Source organism: Anabas testudineus, chromosome 2 (genome assembly GCF_900324465.2).
Source record: "Anabas testudineus chromosome 2, fAnaTes1.2, whole genome shotgun sequence".
Taxonomy (NCBI): Eukaryota; Metazoa; Chordata; class Actinopteri; order Anabantiformes; family Anabantidae; genus Anabas; species Anabas testudineus.
In genome coordinates, this window is record NC_046611.1 from 28,178,559 (window position 1) to 28,201,060 (window position 22,502).

The 22,502-nt window shown below is 38.7% G+C and overlaps 1 protein-coding gene across 1 annotated transcript; it reads left to right on the top strand.

Annotated features, from left to right (window-relative positions):
- Positions 1-1,654: 1,654 nt before the first annotated feature.
- On the top strand, positions 1,655-20,299 carry LOC113164638 (putative ferric-chelate reductase 1). Its single transcript, XM_026364019.1, is given in 23 exon segments — positions 1,655-1,944; positions 2,864-2,994; positions 3,981-4,078; positions 4,186-4,325; positions 4,841-4,956; positions 5,295-5,381; positions 5,814-5,905; positions 6,283-6,341; positions 6,494-6,637; positions 6,752-6,771; positions 6,857-6,925; positions 13,832-13,899; positions 14,369-14,648; positions 15,025-15,126; positions 15,262-15,406; positions 17,532-17,642; positions 18,477-18,592; positions 18,722-18,808; positions 19,240-19,331; positions 19,492-19,550; positions 19,703-19,846; positions 19,958-19,977; positions 20,060-20,299. Coding segments are annotated over 23 exon segments (2,499 nt in total). The 5' UTR covers positions 1,655-1,727; the 3' UTR covers positions 20,162-20,299.
- Positions 20,300-22,502: the final 2,203 nt, after the last annotated feature.

The window sequence follows — 22,502 nt, forward strand, 5'->3', positions numbered from 1 at the left end:
CTAACATGTTTCCTCATTCTTCTAATTTGTAAAATTGAACACACTGAATGGTTTTAGTTAACCATTGTCTACCACATTACACACCATCATGAGTCATTTAGTTAAGTCTTGCTTATAATAGGTACATGAAGACCATTATTTATGGACCTGTTAAGTGCATAAATAATTGGTATGGTCAGCACATTGAGTTTAAAATGAAACACAAGTCAAGAACATGTTTTAATGATTGTCTGATGTCTGACACGCCTGTGATTGTTTTCAGTCAGGATTTACAGCCATTTTCATACACACACGCCTTTTCAGGAAGCTCAAAAATAACAGAAGAAGTTGCCTAATGAGGCCTGTTCCTTCATTACTAATTAATTACAAATTAACTTGTTTTTAGTTGTTGATGAGATGTTTCACTTTCTATCCAGAGGTCTTCATCAGTTCTGACTGACTGACAGGCCTATGAACCTTCTGTCTTTTGCCATGCATTTGTGAAGCAGTTTGATCTCCCAATGTACAGATCTGATTAGATACTTCACTGCATATACTTCATTGCTGTGCTTGTCTTCTTTCTCCTAGCAGGACTGCTGTCTGCCCGGTGGTGTAGGGTTCTGCTCACTCCTAGTTTGTGTTCCAGAGATGAGTGTAAATACTGATCTGTATGCTTGAGTTTCCTGTAAACCTCAGTGTTGAATCTTCTTTCCTGTCAGCCCTGATCTCTTTTCTGGCTGACTGACAGTCTTCACAGACATTTCAGCTTGGAGGTGGACTCTCAAGAAAACATCAGTTGTGTTTGGGAGATATGGGAGGCACCTGAGCTACAAAAGTGGGTCTGACTTCTTCTGCCAAAGTATAATCTACACTTTAGATAGATAGTGAGTGTAGATGAGTGTAATGACAAAAAAGAGTCACGGCAGTGAGCTACTTTTGCGTTCCCTTGCAATATTTTTTAAATATCGCTGGTCTCTGGACTTATTCTGATAGTATAGCCCGTATCCTGCGGTAGATCGCCGCTAGTTGTGGGCACAGAGAATGGGTTCACCCTCAGCTGTGTCTGCTGAGCAGCAAGTATCACTGTAAACTCAAGAGAAATGTAGACAGTTAGTTAACAGAGGATACAACTATAGGTGGACCTAATGCTGGGATGGAGCTGATGTTGTATCTGTGCTTCAGTTGTTCTGATTCTGATTATCCATATTAACTCATTATAGTTAAAAACTATATGAATCACTCAGCAGTGCTACAGGCAGAAAAGAGGTCTATAGTAACGTGTGTATTGCCTGTAGTATTTCTCTCAGACAAACAAAACAAAAGAAGAATGTTAATTATGCTATGACTGTGTGCATGTCATGAGCTCGCTTGTGCACAGATCCATATGTCGAGGGTTTGTTCCCACACACATAACGTCAGCGGTTTCGACGTATGACAAAGCAAATTTGTTGTCTAACACTGATAGAGCTTGTTATTCCTGTTCAACTGTTTTTTTCTTCAGTAGCCACTCCTTTTTTTGCCACTTCACATTTTCGCTGCCTCTCTGTCTGCAGGGACCATACAGCTGTAGTTACCAACAAAGGTATGAGTCAAAGATGTATGCGTCTACCTGTAGCCCCCGCCCACTCTTGTAGCTACTCCCTCCCTTCCTCCCTTCCTCTCAGTGATTGTTTTGACATGGACACCTAAGCTCCTCTCAGCTGAATAGTAGCATTAGTCATAGTGTCGGTTCTTCACAAGCTGAGTTTATGAGCAGAGGGGAAACACATAATTTTATTACAATGGACCGCGTTGTGTTTCTGCTGCTGTGCTTCACTCCAGTGGTTTGGTGCTATCCCTCAGGTTTAGTTACAGACAGCTGTGATAACATGACGCCCAACCATGGGGCGAGTGCACAGACTGGATCAGCACCCTACACCGTCACTGTGGGCCAGACCAGCTTTAATATCGGAGATCAGGTCACAGGTAAGAATCAGATTTATCCATTAAATATAATTATTAAATTGTATACAGTGTTTTCCTTCTATACATATGTTGACATGTCTTTCTGGGTATTAACATATCTGCATCACATCAATACTGTCCAACAATGAAAGATTTGATCACTGTGGCAGATCAACTATCTAAACTGATAATCAGTCTGTTACATCTACTCTCAATTACTAAATTGAGAGTAGATCATTTTTCTTTGTTCTATGTAGTTGTAAATTTGATTTCTGCACTGTTTGAAAGACGATATAACTTTAAGCCTAAGAGTGTTAAATGAAGAACCATTTGCATAGAGTCTTTTAAAGTGGAGTTGGGTGTGTAAGTAATGTAAATTATTTCGTTTTTTTATATTTGTTCTCTGTACACCACAACATTGAATTTGAAATAAAACACTCAAGATGTGACCAAAGTGAGGACTTTAAATGAAAAGGTATGACAAAACAATGCCATTAACCAAGATTTACATTTTTGTACACACACATGCACATTTTGGGGTTTATAAATAAAAAATGACTAACAAGCAGATGTGGGACTAGGTTTGGTATGTTTCCTCACTACTTCATGAGTTATTGAGCAGATAAAAGGCCTGGATGTGGTACTAGACTAGTGTGTGGACGTTAACATTTAGTAGCTGTTCACTGGAACTCACAACGTTAGGTTCAAAGAGGTATCTGTGTAAGTGAAGGAAGCTATTATTAGGCTAAAAAAACACAATAAAACCATCACTGGGTGTGGTTTGTGGCTAGTACAACAGTTTGAAGCAGTCTTAAAAGGAAGTATTTAACTTGATCAAATGTCTCACTGTGCTCAACATGAATGAGCATATTGTTTGGTAAATTGTCAGTAGGGCTTTCCTCGATGTAAGCATTGAACTAGAGTATGTCCTGCGCCACAGTTCAGCTCCAGGGAACAAGCTCTTTCCGTGGTTTCCTGTTGAAGGCTACAGCAGTGGGGAGCCAGAATGCTGTGGGATCCTTCAGCGGGCCAATTACGGGAGCTCAGCTTCTCACCTGCAGTCAGAAATCTGTGAGTATTATTAGTGTAATGTGAACATAATACAGCAGGTAACACAATACACCAGTGTCAATTAAAGCTGGAATATGTATCAATAAAGCTAATGCATGAGATTGTAAATGATTCATTATTCCAGCAATTTATTTTTCCTTTCCTTTATAATGCAAGACTTTTGAAAAGTTGATTTTTTTTCTTGTGATGTTTGTATCAAAATGAAAAAAGCAAAATACATTTAACAATTCGTATTGTATATTTAATGTTATCTGTTTCTTTGATTTGTTTTTATTTATAAGTCTTTGCTACATGACATTTACATTAACATGTGCATGTTTAAATGTGCATTTACACGTGCTTAAGTGATCAAGTTACAGTTGGCTTTCTCGAGAAAAGCTGAATTCTTAAGTTTCATGCAAATGTAATCAGGGTATGGCAATCTGATTACGGTAGAGAAATCTGATTTCCCAGAGTAGGTTTCTCCCAGAGAACTCCGCTTACTTTTGAAATGCTAAAGGCTGCAGACACTCACTACTCTACCACTATCATTAGAGGAGAGCAGCTGGATGAAAGAGAGCGATCATTATATGATGTAACGCTACCTAAATCAAGTCCATCCAAAACACAAAATTCCCGGTGGACATCTAAATAAGTCACACCATGTTTGACAGTCGAGACAGTTTGCCTTGTGTCTGCCTGGATCTCTCTCACAGCGCTGGCACTTACCTCCCTGATATATGTATAAAAAAATAAATAAAAAAAATCTGTGTCTTTTCTTCGGTAAAATCTGTGGACCACACTTCCAGAATCTCCCCGAAGCAGAGTAGAAATCAGATTACTCATGTCCACATGTATATTATATACTACTAGATTTCCTGTAGCCAGGTTTCTTGAATACATGTAAACAATATTGTGTGTTCATTGCCTGCATAGTAAAAGAACAGCATAACCTTGACATGTAAAATGACCTTCTGTTTGTGTGTTTGTGTTTGTGGGGCATCCAGAACTCAGCTGTGTCCCATACATCGGCTTCTCCTAAGACGTCAATTCAGGCAACATGGACAGCTGATGCATCAGCAAGTGGGACCCCCATTCAGTTCTCGTAAGGTTTAACTCAATACATTTGTTCTTTTCTATCCTCAAGTGACAGGGTAAAGTGAGGAATTACCTTCTGCTCACCTTGATTGCCTGCTCCTGTTGTCTCTGCAGTGCAACCTTCGTGCAGAGTAAGTCGACATTCTGGGTTGCTGTCAAAAGTGCTGCCCTGAACTTCAGTGGTAACAGTACTGGTGGATCTGTAGGTTCCGGTTCCACAACGACGAAAACGCCTGCTATCGTCCAAGCACACGGTGAGACCGGAGGAATGTTCCATTAGCACTAACCTAAAGCATACTGTACACTAATTTTTGTCCTTCTAGCAGCGGAAAATAGACATAGACAGGCCTCAGTGTCCTCAGAGAACCTTCTCATTAGCATCCATAAGCACAACAGAATTGTAGTGCATGTTCTTACTGGGACCAACCAAGAACCAAGAGAAAAGCAAATCCGGCTGCAACTGAGTAGCATCAATGGAAGAAACATGACCTGGATAACTGAGAGTCTCCAGACAGACCTTCTTATTAGACCAGTTTCTTACAACCAGGTCTTATTATTATTAACTTGTGCCTTGAGGAACCAGTTGTAGATCTGTATCAGTAACTTATCAACCTTATCAACTTTCCAAACCCGCAGTTTTTACATTTACATTCCATGTCATATTGTCATCAAGTCTTCTGTTAGGGCAGAAGTTAAATGAATTTGAACTTGGATAAAAACATGGTTGGTGAGACCTTAGCAGCATTTCAACATTCAATTTCTGTTTCAGGAGCACTGATGTTGATATCCTGGATGACTACTGGGTCACTGGGGATGATTGTAGCTCGATATCTAAAAGGAATGGCAAGAGGACAGAAGATGTTTGACAAAGACTTGTGGTTTGTGGTAAGAATTTTTTTTATTGAATTACCTTTTAATTTCTTTATCCAATTTTCTTCTAAAAATATGTTACTTGGCAATGTTAAATAGAGGGATTAGGGAAGTAAGCAAATTGAAATGAAAAGATCAATATCAGATTTCAATTCTGCGTAGGCACTTGGCTGTTCCTGTTTAGTAAAGCAGTAGTAACAGAAGTAATAGAAGTAGTAGTAGTAGTAACACTGTTCATGCTGTTTAGTCCAAACCAGGCCTGTCTTAGGGTATGTGGATCCTTAACGCCGCTGAGCTCTGTACAATATGTTTGACTTGTCCAGGATGAAGTTGTACTGTTTGTGTTCCTCCAGGTCCATGTTCCAGTGATGTGTGTGACAGTAGCAGCAACAATCATCGCCTTCATCATCATCTTTGTGTACGGCCAGGGCTGGGCCGGGGTCAGTAAAGCAGCACTGCTGAGACATATTGTTGAGGCTCTGTCTTATGAAACAGTCCACTTCTCACTGAACGCTGTTGTCATCAGAATACACAATAACCCAGAACACGGTTACTGTAGCTTAGCATAAAGACTGGAAGCAGCAGGAAACAGAAACATTTAGACCGACTCAGTCCACAGTTCAGTACAGTTACTATCAGAGTAACATTGTACAATGACTTTATTTACAAATCCCATCAGATATGTTTGTAATACATAAGAAAACATCTACTACTGTCATTATAATACTGAATTAATTATGAAGTATTTGCTTTAGATGTAACATTAGTCTAATGAGTAACACTTCACTAACAGTGTTTCACCTGTTTTGTTCAAATATTCCTTAATCCTGTGTATGTCAGTGACTGTCAGTGTTGCTGTGTGCTGTTTTCAGGGAGCCCATCCTGTGTTAGGCTGCCTGATTATGATCCTCTCCTTCATCCAGCCCATAATAGCCTTTCTGCGCTGTGGACCACAACATCCCACGTACGTACCCTGAACAAGTCGATTCAACTCTCAGACATTTTAATGTCAATGTCCCTGTTTCTAACGTAGTATTTAGAGCCAGTCTGCACTCACATGTAGACATCCTAAATGCATTGGGACACAAATTTAATTTGTCTGCAAACTTTGAGAAAAAATTTCAAGTTGAATTTTACCTCAAGTGGAGATTCAAATTTCTGTCCTACTTGATCCCATCATGTTACCAAGTATATTAATCCCCTTGTGGAAATTGCGGTTGATGAACCGGAGCAGGAGCTGACCTAGCTTTGTCAGACCACTGTCTTCAGAGTTAAACCAAACATGACCATTGGTGCAGTTCTTATTTCAGCTGTTGATGATTTTCCTCTTTTCTTTGACAGGAGATATGTGTTCAACTGGACACATTCTTTAAATGCACTGGTAATAAAAATCTTAGCAGGTAAGCTACTTCCTAAAAGCCATTTCTAAAAGTTGTCCACACTTGTTTTTTCATTTTATTAATTTATAGTTGTTGACTACACACACATACACACACTGTTTCCTCCTGTTGACCTAGTCTTAAATACGTTTCTTCTACGTGCTGTCACACAGTGGCAGCCATATTCACAGGCCTGGAGTTGATTGACGGCAGTGACAGCCAATGGATGGTGAAAACTATGAGTGGTTTTACTGCCTGGGAATGTTTATTCTACGTCTTCATGGAAGCTCACTTCAGATGGAAAATTCATACTACAGGTAGATACACTTATTATTATGTGTGTGTTACTGACACAGAACAGAATAAAATAGTTACTGTGTCTAAAAGCATCTTGCAACAGCTTTAACATTTGTCTTTTCTGTCGATTACAGATTCAAGGCAATCAGCAACAGTAAGACAAAAATAAATTATCTTAAAAACAATTTAAAAAAACAACATGCTGCTGATTTCTAATGTACATTTCTTTGTTTTGTCAGACAAACACTGACAACCTGCTGGTGGGTGTGTACTTCCTGGGAAACATTGCATTTTTGGTGGCACTGCTGGTTGGAATTGGGACAGCAACAGTGGTGCCATGAAAGAGCACCAAACCCTTCTCAAGCATCTCTTTTGTTATAGACCAGGACTTTACAAAAATGAAATCTTTTTACTATCCAAATAACAAACTGTTTAATATTTTGGCCCTACCTCAGTAGATGCCATTTACTCTTTTTTTCTTTGTTATAGACTGTACAGCCGTTAAGTTTTTCTACTCACTATTCGCAGGATAGTGTTTGTTATATTTCCCAATCTCTTGGAGGTTGGTTATAAATTACTGATGGTAACAGAACCAAAATTTAATGATCAGCTTTGTTTCTTCTTTTACTCAATTTAAAAACTACACATTATAAATTTAAATGGATGGAAGTTGGATAAATAGTCTCTGGGGTTTCCAGTCCAAATATACCTATAAATGAAAATGCTTGAACTAACTAATTTAGTTAGTTACCCCTACCTCAAAATAAATGAAATGTTGTGTGTTGTAATGATAACTAAAGCCATAAATTAAGCTCTGTAAACATAGTTAGGTCAAAATGTGTTGATAAGCAATAATGCATGTGGTATTGTTTTTCTATTAGACAGGGCGGCTGCTTATTTATCCCACTCACCATCCACAGAAACTGTTGTACTGTTGTATTACTGTGTGTTTCTGTTGTATTTTTCAGGGTTTGATACGATCAGATATTACTCAATACAGAAGAACAGAACTTTAACGTTCAGGTGTGTTTTGCTGCTTACTCCACTTAAAAAAATATGTCGTAAGCCCAACATTGACTTTTGTGAATTTTGTCTCCCAAAACTCTCCCTCATGTTTACAAAATCTAAAATTAAAGAAATCTGTTAAAACCGCTTTGACAACAGTTTGACTAATGCACAAGCTGTGTGTGCAATGTTGACCACAATGCTGACACACTTCTCTTTATCTGGACTCAACAGACTTTCTTACAACATAAGAACAAGGTATATACTGTATTTTAAATTTTGATATGTTTTCTTAATACATTTAATCATATGTAAGATCTAATGTGTCTCTTATGTGCCATGTCTCCATGTAATGTAATTGCAAAAATATACTAATACATCTATACATCTTAAATATATGTACTATGTGTACTTCTCCGGAAACTGTACTTCTCTTCATTACATGTATTCAGCATGATGGAATAAAAAAAAGTTGTATTTTCACAAACTGGCTTAAAGCATGAGAATATACAAGAAATACAGCAGTATATGACACAATTTGCAGCATGTTTGGCAGCAGCAATAGAAATACCATATCTCTAATAAAAATAAAAAAAAAATACTGCAAGACAACATTAGTCAAGTCAACCAAGAGAAAGTTATGAAGCACAGGATATGACATGTAGGGGAAAAAAACTAAACTGTGTGCACAAATTATTTAATTTATGCTCTCAGTTTATTGTTTTAGCTTGAGATGGCTAAGTCATACAAATAGAAGGGAATTAGTTCTGATGACATTATACTTTTATACATTGTGAAATGAACATCATCATAAACATGACATCTGAATCACATAGGAGGGCAGCAGTGGTCTCTAGTGCTTAGCAAAGTCTCTTCACAGCAAAAAGGAATGTATTTTGAATCCACAGGGTGACTGGGTAACAACCATTAAGAGGAATCTATGTATAAATCACATAGGCACGTAATGTCTGTTGCTAGAGACATGGAGTTAAATTATAAAATTTAATTTACCATCAGAACCAGGCCATCTAGCAGCCTTGGCATGATTATTAATAGATCAATGATAAAAAACTGTGAAAAAGAGAACAAAATACTGAATGACCTGCATCACATGCATCCTCCATTTATACATTCATCCTGTTATGTCCTTTCCATTTGCATTTTCACTAGTGCAACATGAGTGAGCCTAATTAGTAAACTAATCTAAGTGCTGTATTTTGAAGGCCAGTGTTTCTAGGTGAACAGTGCTAAATAATGCAATTAGTGTAATTTGGTATACTTGAGTGAGAACAGTGTACTTACAGTTTAGCCATTTAGCCTGCATACTTTCATTTAGTGAACATTATTGAGTACAGTAAAACTGTAGTAAAGTAAAACTAAGGTTAATAGACAACAATGACTGAGAGGGATTTAGATCCCTTAAAAATCTGAAGTTTGTCTTTCCTTTACTCAATGTCTTTTAATCCAGTGACACTGAAACAACAGAATCTGACATTTTCTCTTCCAGTTTTACTTCTGAAATCTGATCTCCAAACACCATCTTTTTTTTACATGGCTCAAGTGGTTTCATTTCTGTGCTGCATTTTTATAATATTTTAATAATCAAAGAATGTTGTTATTTATGACAAATGCCATAAAGACACTAAAACAATAAATTGAATATAGGCATAGTAACATGTACAAACACTTCAAAAGCCTAATCACTTTAATTAACTTGCAGAAATGAATCACCACCAAATACTGTAAAGTAAAAAAAAAAAAAGCAGATTGTCAGTATTGAGGAGTCCTGTTTTAATGTAACCATCATTGGCTCTAAAATGTGAGGAGTCTATTCTGATCTATAGGCCTGTAGTTTTCATGAATGATTGGCTTTGATGGTCCCTCTTATTTTGCACGATGTATCATGATGTTGAGTGACAGTGGGGAGTGCCTGCAGACTGCAAGGATGCTGACACCACAGGTGTATGTTAAATAAAGAGGAAGGGTCGAAGGGCTGGAGCAGCGTTGGCCAACCTCTTAAAGATAAGGGCTGGCCACTTCTGTGCCTGAGAGATGGACTGAAGCACTAGTGTCAGAGATGTAAGGGGGTGTCAATGTGAGGACAGTAATTTTGACCACAGCATATAGACTTCAAATTAAAAAATATCCAAATCACTATTAGATAATCAGAGTCAGACTTACCTTACAGATCAAGCCTTAGGCAGATTCAAACACTGAGAGAGAAATACCAACAGCACTGGAATCTCTAGATAAAACATACCATGCTTCTGCTTTCAGAATCTTGCAGAATATGCAATAGGTGTGTCAGTGGATAGGTTACGTGCAAAAATAAAATCAGGGCTAAGGGGGGCTGTGCACAAGCTCCTCTGTGGGCTCTGTCTGCAACATGTACTCACATAAGGCATCACTCTCTTTCCCATAGTCAGTCTCCAACACTGTGGCAGGCATTATGGAGTAGTGCAAGAAAAAAGGGACACACAGGAAGCAGCGTGAAGGTCCAATAACAGGTCCTGGATAGCATGTCTGGCACCACATTGTCAGATCCCTTGACGTAACAATGAACAGAACAAAGACCACTCTCACCTGATTAAACCCTGGACTGAATGCTGCAAGGAGTTCTAAAAAGTCTGGGGTTGTGGTCAGTGTAGTCAAACACAGGAATACTACTGCAACCAGTTTTGAGGATACACTTGGCCCTAGGAATATACAGTGGCCCTACAATATACCATCCAATTGACACTCTGCATGGTTGACTGCGAGCTTCACCTACACCAAGTCAGCGAACAGCATGCAGTATGTTATAGGTTTGGTGATGGAGTTTTCCACAGTCAGTCAGTCCCCAGTATTGTGTTACTGTCAACAAATGGTATGAAGAGAGTAACAAACAATTCTGCCTATTTACTGTAACATCTATAAAGCTGTTTTTCATGTCAGTGTTAACATTGGAGGCACATACGAATGGCCAAAATTATGTTCTGAATTCACATGCATCATTTTGACTTAACACAGTCAAGAAAAAAAGATTCACTATGGCCGGTGAATGAATTTCATAAGCACAAATTAAAATATCTTAAGGACAAAGCCATGGATAGAAAATGATACTACAAACAAACCTGCTTCCTGGGAGGTTCAACATAAGCTTCAATTTAGTCCTGGAGCAGCTGTAGTCTTTCATCACTAAATCTGCTGAATTTATTCCCAACAATACTTATTCTAGCGCCATTTCAAACCATGACTGAGAAAAGCAGATTTCTGCTATTCTGGTTTGGGAGGTCATGTACTGTAGGTCCAGAATGAAATTTTATAGGTTAACTTGGTGTTTCTGTTGCCTCTCACCGAGTCAGACATTTATAATCTACTGTAACTCACCTTCCTAATTATATTTCATTTGTTTTATTGCTATATATATATTGAATTACTATTCATGTTGCTTTATAATGCCTGATTAAAGTTTTTGTGTTTTTAATCATAGAAAAATACAGAAAATTGCCAGCCTTACCCCTTAAAACCAAGAGATTTCAGCTTACTCCCCCTCTCCTGGATTTATCAGGTTTTCCTACGTCTAGCTTTGGCCTTCTAGACCCATTTTTAGTAAACCTGCTGTTACCAGGTTGGCCATGCAACCAACTTAACATGAAAATAAATCTAATTAAAGTGAGCAAGCTTCATGCTGACAGAAAACCTGAGCTTTTCATTCTTTCTGTGTATAAGGGGCAGAAAGTTGTGATAAATACAGTATCATACTCTGTGGTGCAGTAGACTAAGTGGGACTATTCACTGGCAACTGGGCTTGCTGTCATGTGTGCAACTTCTATGTAGGTGGCATGTACATACATACTCTTAGTCAGTGGGGAGTGGGTAACATATTTCAACCTGTTTCCACAAGAATAATGTGTCTGAAACATGCCATTATGCATCCTGTGTGGTTTACAATAGAAGCTATTCAGTTTCCTCAACTGTGAGAAAAGACAACTGAGAACGCTGTGTCGTCCTAATATCGTAGAACAACATATTCAGGGTTGGGTTTTTCTTGCGTCAGAGCCTGTGTCACTGAAGAGTCTGTGAAAGCCCCAGAGAATTTGTGACCACACCCAACACGCCTGCTAGATTAATACCCAGGATGACAGTGGTAATGACAGCAGCAATCCCTAGTTTAATGCTGAAGTTTATAAGTTTTATATGTTATTTATATGTTGATACTTTCCTTGTATAAGACTTATACTTTGTATGTATTTTACTGTTGGGTTTGGTTTATTCTAAAACCCCATCCAACACTGAAAGTTAGCATAAGCTATAAATGGTGTGGTTTGTGGCAGTGTGTATACAGTGTACATGTTAAATTTGTATTGTATTCATTATTGTCATCATGGGAATAAACTTTACTATTGTAACAAACTGGAAAATCCCTCTAATGAGAGTACTGAACAACAAATACTCTCTTTTCTTTCTATTCCTCCTCCATAAACACACTCTTTAACTTTTTAGATTCCCCCATTTTCCATATTTTGGCCATATTTTCTGTACAGGGATCATAGTCGCAAAAACCAGGGAGTTGGGTCTACTTTTGTTACATACGGTACCACTTTCCTCCCTCTGGAGTCATGGTCATTGTTTCTACATAGACACTTGAGCTCCTTTAAGTTAAATAGCAGCATTATACTTTGCCATGCATTATTCTCCACTGTCTGTTCATATGACACAGATCGTCATTGCGATGCTTTTCTTCTATTGCTGCTGATGTGTCAAGGAGACTGGAGGTAGCAAGGTAGCTGTCACAGTCTGTAGCATGTTAAGGTGAATGGTATTTGTTTTACATAATGTGGAAACTGAGCCACTAACACAACAACCTGAGAATCATTTCCTTAACTACTGTTGTTTTACACACAAAAGGAAAGTTTTTTCAACACACATTAATCTTGCCTTCCACCGACAAGGACACAATGAAAATAGTTGTGTTTCCAGTTCAGCTGCTTTTTTTTCTAATAGCTTTAGAAAATTCTGCCATGTCACTGTTTGGACGTCATCATCTCACTCTACTTTGAGTCCCGTGACTTCACCCTGCTGAACAAAGCACACTGCTGCACACAGAACAGAGACACAAGCAGCATCTACAGCAATCAATGTTGTCAGTTTTTTATGATCTAATTGTGCAATAAATTTTTTGTATACTACTTTTTTCTTAATCTTATTTAAATGAATGTTGTTTTATTTTATGAATTCAGAAGTCAAGCTTCTCATGCTGACAAATAACTGTTCAATCAAAATTCTCCATGAGAGCAGAAAATGAGCAGGATCAGCAGGATATAACCCTAACTGACACAAAATCACAGATCTCTTTGTGTTTCACAGTGCCATTAGTCAGTTTTTCACAGGCTGAGTTTGTGGGACTGGAAACACATCATTTTATTGCAATGGATGCTGTTGTGTTGCTGCTGCTGTGCTTTACTCCAGTGGTTTGGTGCTATCCCTCAGGTTTATTTACAGACAGCTGTGATACCATGATGCCACAACATGGGGCAAACACACAGAATGGATCAGCACCTTTTAATGTGTCCTTGAACATTATACAGACATACAGCAGGTAAAACAATAATTAATAATTATAATGAAATAATTATCAATGTCTGTCCACAACAAATGGCCCCAAAAGGTTTAATGATGTATCAATTACTAAATTAATAATAATTATATTAATAATTATTATTGTTATCTGATGAATGATGCTGTTAATGACTAAATATTACAGCAACTTGTCTTACTTTTCCTTCATAATAAATCATATAATTTACACTCTAAACTGTAAAGTGTCATGCTCTGATGTACCTATTCTGTGTATACCGACAGCGTAGTGCTTCTGTGCCTTGACATGTAAAGAAATCTAACAATGAATGACAAGCCTTCTGGCATAACATGGGATGACCACACCCTTCTATGTCTGTGTTTGTGTGTGTGTGTGTGTTTGTGACATCCAGAACTCAGCAGTATCCCATACATCTGCATCTACTAAGACGTCCATTCAGGCGACATGGACAGCTGAAGCATCAGCAAGTGGGACCCCCATTCAGTTCTTGTAAGCTTCAGTTCAGTGATGTTGTTTTATTTCAGTCTGTTCCAGAAGTAATTGAGTAACCTGAATAATTCCTTTGTCATTACCGCATAATACTTGTGGTATCCTTTATTTATTCAATGTGCCTCTGTTGCTTCTGCAGTGCAACCTTTGTGCAGAGTACAAGAACTTTCTGGGTTGCTGTTCAAAGTCCTGTCCTGACCTTCACTGGTGACAATACTGGTGAATCTGCAGGTGCCCCCACTTCACCAGCAACAACTACTTCCACCACATCTGTAAATTCTTCTGTAAGTAATGGTGGCGTGAACGTTAGAGAAGAGATGGCCAGGTTACTCCTCTGACCAACAGGGAGGGAAAAGGCCAGTTTCAGGTGTGAATCTTCAGAAAGGGAGGTTGTTCTCTGTGAGACTACTTCAATGCATAAACAGATAAATGCAGTAGTGATGTGTAGGAAAGGAACATAAAATTAACAGGTAGGTCCACCAGCTAAATCCAGCATAAAAAGTTCTTCACAACAAAGTTTGATCAAATGGACACTTACTAAGCAATAGTAATCATCAATGCAATTCGTTTAAACAACATATATCTATGACATAGATTGAAACTTTGGTTAGGGTTTGGTGAGGATCATAGTTGTGATTCATGAAGACAAATTTCGGATGTGAAACATCAAAATCAGTGTGCACGGTGAATGTCCATTGTACTCTCATGAGTATGGTTATATTAACATGACTGTAAAGCTTAAGCCCTTTTTCCTGCAGATGAGTATCTCCAACGCACAATGCGGTGACACAAAGACCTGTTTCAGTCAGCCTTTCAACTGTGATCCTTCAGCCAGCTCAGACTGTTATTTCATGTCAACTATGACGTTGTCTACCAGCAATGGAGCTGTTCACTATGAGATGAAGGGTCCTTCTAATGGATACATCGCTTTTGGATTCTCAGATGATCAGATAATGGTAATGTAAAGAAAAAGGATAGTATAGTCCAGTAAAGTATATTGATGAAAGGGAACATCTCTTTTACCAGCATCAGAATGTTCTGCACTCTTTGCCAGTATAGTCATCTCATGCAGAAGATCAATCATTCATTGGTTAATTCACCCTTCTTGTTGTACCAAATTCATACAGTGTAAAAATGTCTAATGTGAGCCTAAACAATTTCTAAACTGAATGTTTTTGATGACAACCACCAATTTCTCCATAGCAATACAAACAGGTCACTGTTTGAGACACTGGGCTTAATGTCGACAGTATTGTTGTTCTAATCCAACATGTTTGAAACAAATGGACCTAAAGTCAGTTCTGATGTTTGTTTTTAACTCTGTCTTTTTAGGGAAATGACGATATTTACATTTGTGGCATGGACAGTAGAGGTCTGCCGACCTTGCAGCATGCCTATGCAAGAGGAAAAACATTTCTGGAAACCATTTCTCTGGTAATGATGTTCTTCTGAAACCAGAACTCATATCTGAATTCTTCTTGTCAGACACAATAACTAATGCTCTGTTAGCGCTCTTTCAATAAGTGAACTGTGGATTTGACTTGACATTGAGTTCTTACTCTTCATCAGGGGGATGTCTCTAATTTAACAGCAACAATGCAGAACAATGTGATCAGCTGCTCCTTCATCACCACGAACGCTATATCTACACAGAGGTCTATCAGCTCCAACCAAAACTACTACATCCTGTTTGCCTATGGACCCAGCAGCAATGGTAATGTAGACATTGGGAGCAGAAAGATATGGAAAATATTTCACTATACATAGAGTTTTAATATATTTTGATTTGTCGTATATTTCTAATATTAATATTAATACTTTTTGATATTTGCAAACATCATCATTGCTCCTTTCAAGACCTCCCCGTCTGAAAAGGCCTTCCTCTACTTTATCTAAAAATATGTAGAATGATATGAAGCTTCAGTTAGCTGACTTTTTTGTGACTTTGGTGACTTTTTTATTGGCCTTGTGATAAACACAGACTGCAGTTTGTCTAAAGCTGCCTTTAACTCACAAGCTGGTTCATCCTGTAGCGTGCTGCCAGGTAGGACGTTAGCATGGAAGCTTTTATAACATGTACTTAAATGTCTTTCCACATTATGCCATTTTGCTGTGGACACAGTTGCCCCAACAAATAAAGGACATTTCCTTCACTGTTGTAAAATAGACCTCTGCTTCCCAGTCATTGTCAAAATAAGTTTACTGGAGTTGAATAAAGTTTGTCTTGGTTTCGGAGGGTTAAATACTGCATACATTGTTTGCTCATCTCAGAAAAGCATGTTGGCTGTTAGTGTTGTGCACAATACTAAACTTTGTCCAGGAATCGAGGATGAGGCATAGACTGGGAATAAGCTGGAAGTGGAAAAATAGCAGCATAAGGCAGGAAGGGAAGATCAGATAGATAGACTCTCTGTCAGGGAGTCATTGTACAGGCTGATGGCTGTTGGCACAAATGACTTCCTGAACCTTTTCTTGTCACAGCGGAGCTGAAGATGTCTCTGACTAAAACTGCTCCGCTGTTTGACAAGTAGGCTGTGAAGAATCCCCCAGCACAGAGCCAGCTTTCCTGATCAGCTTATTCAGTTTCTTAGTGTCGCTGGCTCTGATGCTGTTGCCCCAGCAGACGACAGCAAAGCATATCGCACTGGCTACAAGAGACTGGTAAAAGATCTACAGCATCTTGTTGGAAACATTAAAGGACCTGAGCTTCCTACAGAGTCTACTCTGTCCCTTCCTGTATACAGCCTCTGTGTAGAACTTCCTTTCCAGTCTGTTGTCCAGGTGAACTCCCAGGTATTTGTACCTCTCCACCACCTCCACCTTCTCACCCAGAATGGACACAGTGTCAAAGCCAGTTTTCTTCCTCCTGAAGTCCACAACCATCTCCTTGGTCTTGGTTACATTCAAGGTCAGATGGTTGGACCTCTGTACTCGGTCTCCTCCCCACCACTGATACACCCAACCACTGCAGAGTCATCTGAGAACTTCTGCAGATGGCAGGACTCGGTGTTGTACTGAAAATCTGAGGTGTACAGGGTTTAGAGGAAAGGTGAGAGGACAGTCCCCTGAGGTGCTCCTGTGCTGCTGACCACCCGCTCAGACTCACATCCCTGCAGGCGTACAAACTGTGGTCTGTCTGTCAGGTAGTCAGTAATCCAGGAGGCTGTGGAGGAGTCTATCTGTATCTTCACCCTGTCCATTCCCCCTGCTGTCGCATCCTCACTGTCCTGGGGGTCCTCACTTCCTCAACACATGGTTAGACCTGCTCCAATATCAGATGGCATCTATCTTTCCTGCAGTCCTTGTATTGTGGCTGTGGATTGACTCCCAGCACTGCTTACATAGTTGGCACCATGTCTACCGGTACCTAGGGTCTCAGAAGGTCCTTTGGCAGCTCCAGCGCTTCTTGGACTCTCCACTTCATGCCAGTTTGTAAGGCCTCTATAGACTAGTATCTTATACCAGAGTCCCAGATGGGAAGCTAAAATGTAATACTCGTGCCATACAGTGCTGCAGTGCTGAGACAGACCCAGCCCCTTCCAAAGGCAGCAGCTGATCTTTCTCTCCATGGTATCTACTGTAGACATAGTCACCTCATACACCGACAGGGACCAAAGAATATGGAAAAAATGCTGTGCTGGTACAAAAATGCCTTGAACTCACCAGGTAGGCCTAAATCCACTGATAGCAACCAGGCTTTGAGCTTCATGATGGTTGTTTGAACTGACAGTGTGTCTCTGAGGCTGCAGTTAAAAACCTCAAACGTTTACATTTTCTTTCATGTTTTCAAGGTTCTAAATGACATTAATGCCTGTCTGCTTTTTCCTTCTCTCCTACAGGACAAATCAAGTTCCACACAGGTACCTTCACCAGCACTGGCAAGATAAACTTTTCCAATGTTCAGCTTCTTGCAACAAAATCAGAAACACCTGCTATCGTCAAAGCACATGGTGAGACCCTGAACATAACTCTATCTCTAACCATACTGTACACTAATAAACACAACTGTACATTGATCAGTCCAACAACACTAGACACGTGGTTGATGGATTGTAAAAAAAAAAGGAATTCACAGAATAAGTTCTAATGATTTGTTGACACCTGAACTCATCTGTAGCATCACCCAAAGAGTCAAGAATTGTAGCGAGCATGTTGTTGCTTTTTATCAACATCAATTTACATTTGTGGTTTTAAGTTTATCTTAAAAGTTGTGTTGTCTGTTTCTGTTAGGGTCAGGGTTGGTAAATATTCTCTTTAGGCTAAAAGTGTTATTGACACTTGTGATTCAATGATTCACATCTGACATCAGTGATGCTCAAGGTATCAACGACTTATTGTAACAAAAATGAAAAATATGGGTCCAACCAGCAAGTTGAATTGAAGAAGCCTTCGAGAGCTAAAAACAAGTCCAGTTGCCACTGAGAATCTCCACAGACATCCCTCCTGTATTTGCATTGTAAATTTGTCTTCTCAACTTTCCAAACCCAGAAGTTTTAAAACAATGGGCAACAATGGACCCTTTTCTAGTGTGAAAATATGACTTTGATTGAAATGTTTTAATTAGCTTTAAATCTGTAAAATGTAACCATGCTCATTGTTTGTGTCAAATGATGGTCGATCAACTCTACTGATAAACCTGAACAAGTTACCTGAACTACAAAGGTTATCTTTGCCATATTGTCATCAAGTCCTATGTTAGCGCAAAATTTAAATGAATTTGAACTTAGATAAAAACATGGTTGGTGAGACCTTAGCAACATTTCAACATTCAATTTCTGTTTCAGGAGCACTGATGTTGATATCCTGGATGACCACTGGGTCACTGGGGATGATTGTAGCTCGATATCTAAAAGGAATGGCTAGAGGACAGAAGATGTTTGACAAAGACTTGTGGTTTGTGGTGAGAAAATTACTTTCTTTTTTTTCCCCATATTTGATTGAATATTTTTACTTGGCAATTAGTCTTTTAAAACATGCACAGTAGGTTTGACTAGTCGAGGATGAAGTTGTATTGTTTGTGTTCCTCCAGGTCCATGTTCCAGTGATGTGTGTGACAGTAGCAGCAACCATCATCGCCTTCATCATCATCTTTGTGTACGGCCAGGGCTGGGCCGGTGTCAGTAAACCAGCACTGCTGAGACATATTGTTGAGGCTCTGTCTTATGAAACAGTCCACTTCTCACTGAACGCTGTTGTCATCAGAATACACAACGACCCAGAACATAGTTACTGTAGCTTAGCAAAAAGACTGGAAGCAGCAGGAAACAGAAACATCTAGACTGACTCAGTCCACAGTTCAGTACAGTTACTATCAGAGTAACATTGTACAATGACTTTAATTACAAATCCCATCAGATATGTTTGTAATACATAAGAAAACATCTACTACTGTCAATATAAAACAGAATTAATTATGAAGTATTTGCTTTAGATGTAACATTAGTCTAATGAGTAACACTTCACTAACAGTGTTTCACCTGTTTTGTACTAATATTCCTTAATCCTTGTGTGTCAGTGACTGTCAGTGTTGCTGTGTGCTGTTTTCAGGGAGCCCATCCTGTGTGAGGCTGCCTGATTATGATCCTCTCCTTCATCCAGCCCATAATAGCCTTTCTGCGCTGTGGACCCCAACATCCCACGTAGGTATCCTGAACAAGTCGGGCCAACCCGAACTGTCAGACCATCTAGCCAGTCTTCAAGCCGCTAGGAGCCAGCACAGCAAGCCAGGGTTAAGCCAAACATGACCATTGGTGCAGTTCTTATTTCAGCTGTTGATGATTTTCCTCTTTTCTTTGACAGGAGATATGTGTTCAACTGGACACATTCTTTAAATGCACTGGTAATAAAAATCTTAGCAGGTAAGCTCCTTCCTAAAAGCCATTTCTAAAAGTTGTCCACACTTGTTTTTTCATTTTATTAATTTATAGTTGTTGACTACACACACATACACACACTGTTTCCTCCTGTTGACCTAGTCTTGAAATGGTTTCTTCTATGTCCTGTCACACAGTGGCAGCCATATTCACAGGCCTGGAGTTGATTGACGGCAGTGACAGCCAATGGATGGTGAAAACTATGAGTGGTTTTACTGCCTGGGAATGTTTATTCTACGTCTTCATGGAAGCTCACTTCAGATGGAAAATTCATACTACAGGTAGATACACTTATTATGTGTGTGTTACTGACACAGAACAGAATAAAATAGTTACTGTGTCTAAAAGCATCTTGCAACAGCTTTAACATTTGTCTTTTCTGTCGATTACAGATTCAAGGCAATCAGCAACAGTAAGACAAAAATTAATTATATTAAAAACAATTAAAAACAACATGCTGCTGATTTCTAATGTAAATTTCTTTGTTTTGTCAGACAAACACTGACAACCTGCTGGTGGGTGTGTACTTCCTGGGAAACATTGCATTTTTGGTGGCACTGCTGGTTGGAATTGGGACAGCAACAGTGGTGCCATGAAAGAGCACCAAACCCTTCTCAAGCATTTCTGCTATGATATACCAGGAATATACTAAAATGTAATTTTTATACTATCCAAATAACAAACTGTCTAATATTTTGGCCCTACCTCAATAGATGCCATTTACTCATTTGTTCTAAGTTTTTCTACTCACTATTCACAGGATACTGTTTGCTGTATTCCCCGAGCTTCTGGTGATGGATTAAGGGTATAAACTACTGATGGTAACAGAACAGAAATTTAATGATCAGCTGTGTTTGTGCTTTTACTCAATTTAAAAATTACACATTATAGGAATATGATACAAATTTAAATGGATGGATGTTGGATACATGGGCTCTGGGTTTTCCCATTAGGTGACACTGTAGTTTGCATAAAAGGTCATGTCTTCTCTTCATTGCAAAACTTTTCCAGATTACTATAATTAAAGAAATCTGGTAACACTGCTGTGATGAAAGACTCACTAATCGAGCTACAATTGTGAGCTCTGTTGGTGTGATGTTGACCATGATGTTGACACACTTCTCTATTTTGGACCAAAAAGACTTTCATACAACTGAAGAACAAAGTATTTGTGTTTTAACTTTTAAGTTTTTTTTAACATCTTGCAATGGAATCTTACTAAAGCTTTAATATTCCTCTTTAAGTAAATGTTTTGCACTTATATAGCGCTTTTCTACCTAGCTGGTACTCAAAGCGCTTTACACTGCGTCTCATTCACCCATTCACACACCGATGGCAGAGCTGCTATGCAGCTGACCTGACTCACCGGGGGCAACTTGGGGTTCAGTATGTTGCCCAAGGACACTTTGGCATGTGACGTGGCAGCCGGGAATCAAACCACCAATCCTGTGATATGCTCTACCTATTGAGCCACAGCCACCCCCAGTCACGACAAAATTTAATGTAATTTGTTTACAACTTACGTTAATGATTTCTTTGGCCTGTCCCCTTTTCTTTAGAAAGCACAGACTTTCTCCCCCATTGATTTATTTAGGGTAGAGAAAATGCTATTAGAATATATTTTATTTTAGGAAGATTAACTCAAAATAATACATGCTTGCTAGGGTAATTTGTTTTGTGTTTTATCAATGTAATTTAAGGAGTTGAATGAACTCTAAGAAATACATTTATTAGAAGTTCAAATTAGAGGACCTTAAGTGAGAACAACTATTTATATCATGATCCAGTCCATGTTTCCTGTTCTGTTCCTTCATTTTGTCCTGCTTTCCTCAACCCTACTCACCCCTCTTTGTTCCTACCTGTGCCTTCCCTTTATAAACCCTCCGTCATCCAGTACTCTCCTGTCAGATTGTTAGTGCTTGCACTACTCTCCAGTCTTTAATCTAGGCTTGTCTCTAACCTTTTGTTTTGACCTTGTTTATCTTGAGCCCTTGACTTTGCTTAGCACCTGCCCTTGTAAAAATTCAGCGTGACTGTTTTTTTGGACTTTTGCTCCCATTCTCTGGTTGACCCCTGGATTACAGATTATGTACTTTTGCTTAGTGAGTTTTTTTGGTCAATACTTTCCAGTTTTCACAGTGCTTTTGTAAACCCTACTGTTCCAGTTCCAGACTTCCAAGTTTTTTTTTTCTTTGTTTCTTCATTTTTGTTTCACCTTTTGGACTGATTTGGGTTGTGTTGTTACTTTGAGTATCTGTACCTTGTCTTTTGTGGTAATTAATAATTAGTGATGTAGTTTACGCCCGTCTTTCCAGGCTCATATTTTATTAGTTTTTTGTATACCATTTTTCCCCCACAATCACTTTCCATGTCTAATGTGTATGTTCAACAAATTTCATGACTGTTTTCTCAGCTTAGAAATATTGTCAAATTTCCTGTTTAGAAGACCAGGAAATTGCAAAATGTGTCATTACATTTGTTTGCACTGTATATCACCTGCTCCACTTACAGATCACCGTCTCATTGGCTTACAGCTTGAAAACACAAACAAAAGCATATATAGTCTAATAAAGGTTGTAAATGTATGATACTAATTATATTGAAAACAATAATTTTTCATCTTTTGGGGAAAATAGAAAACAATAAATATGGAACAATGAGGTCTTTAAGATACGATGGAGCTTGATTGAATTAAGTGCCTAAGTGAATTACTTAGGAATTTAGAGTACAAAAGTAGAGCACATCCAGGTTTTTATGTCTTTTAGGCATGCTTTTGATTAAATGATTTGTTTCTTCACAGTCCCAATCTGAAAGTGCTGAAAGTGGTTTTCTTTTTTATACAATCTTTTCCGCTGTTTTATTTAAATAGGGAACAGAGACAGATTGTCTTTGGGATTTAATTTTAATTCAGATGTGTACACGAGTGACTGTGGAATT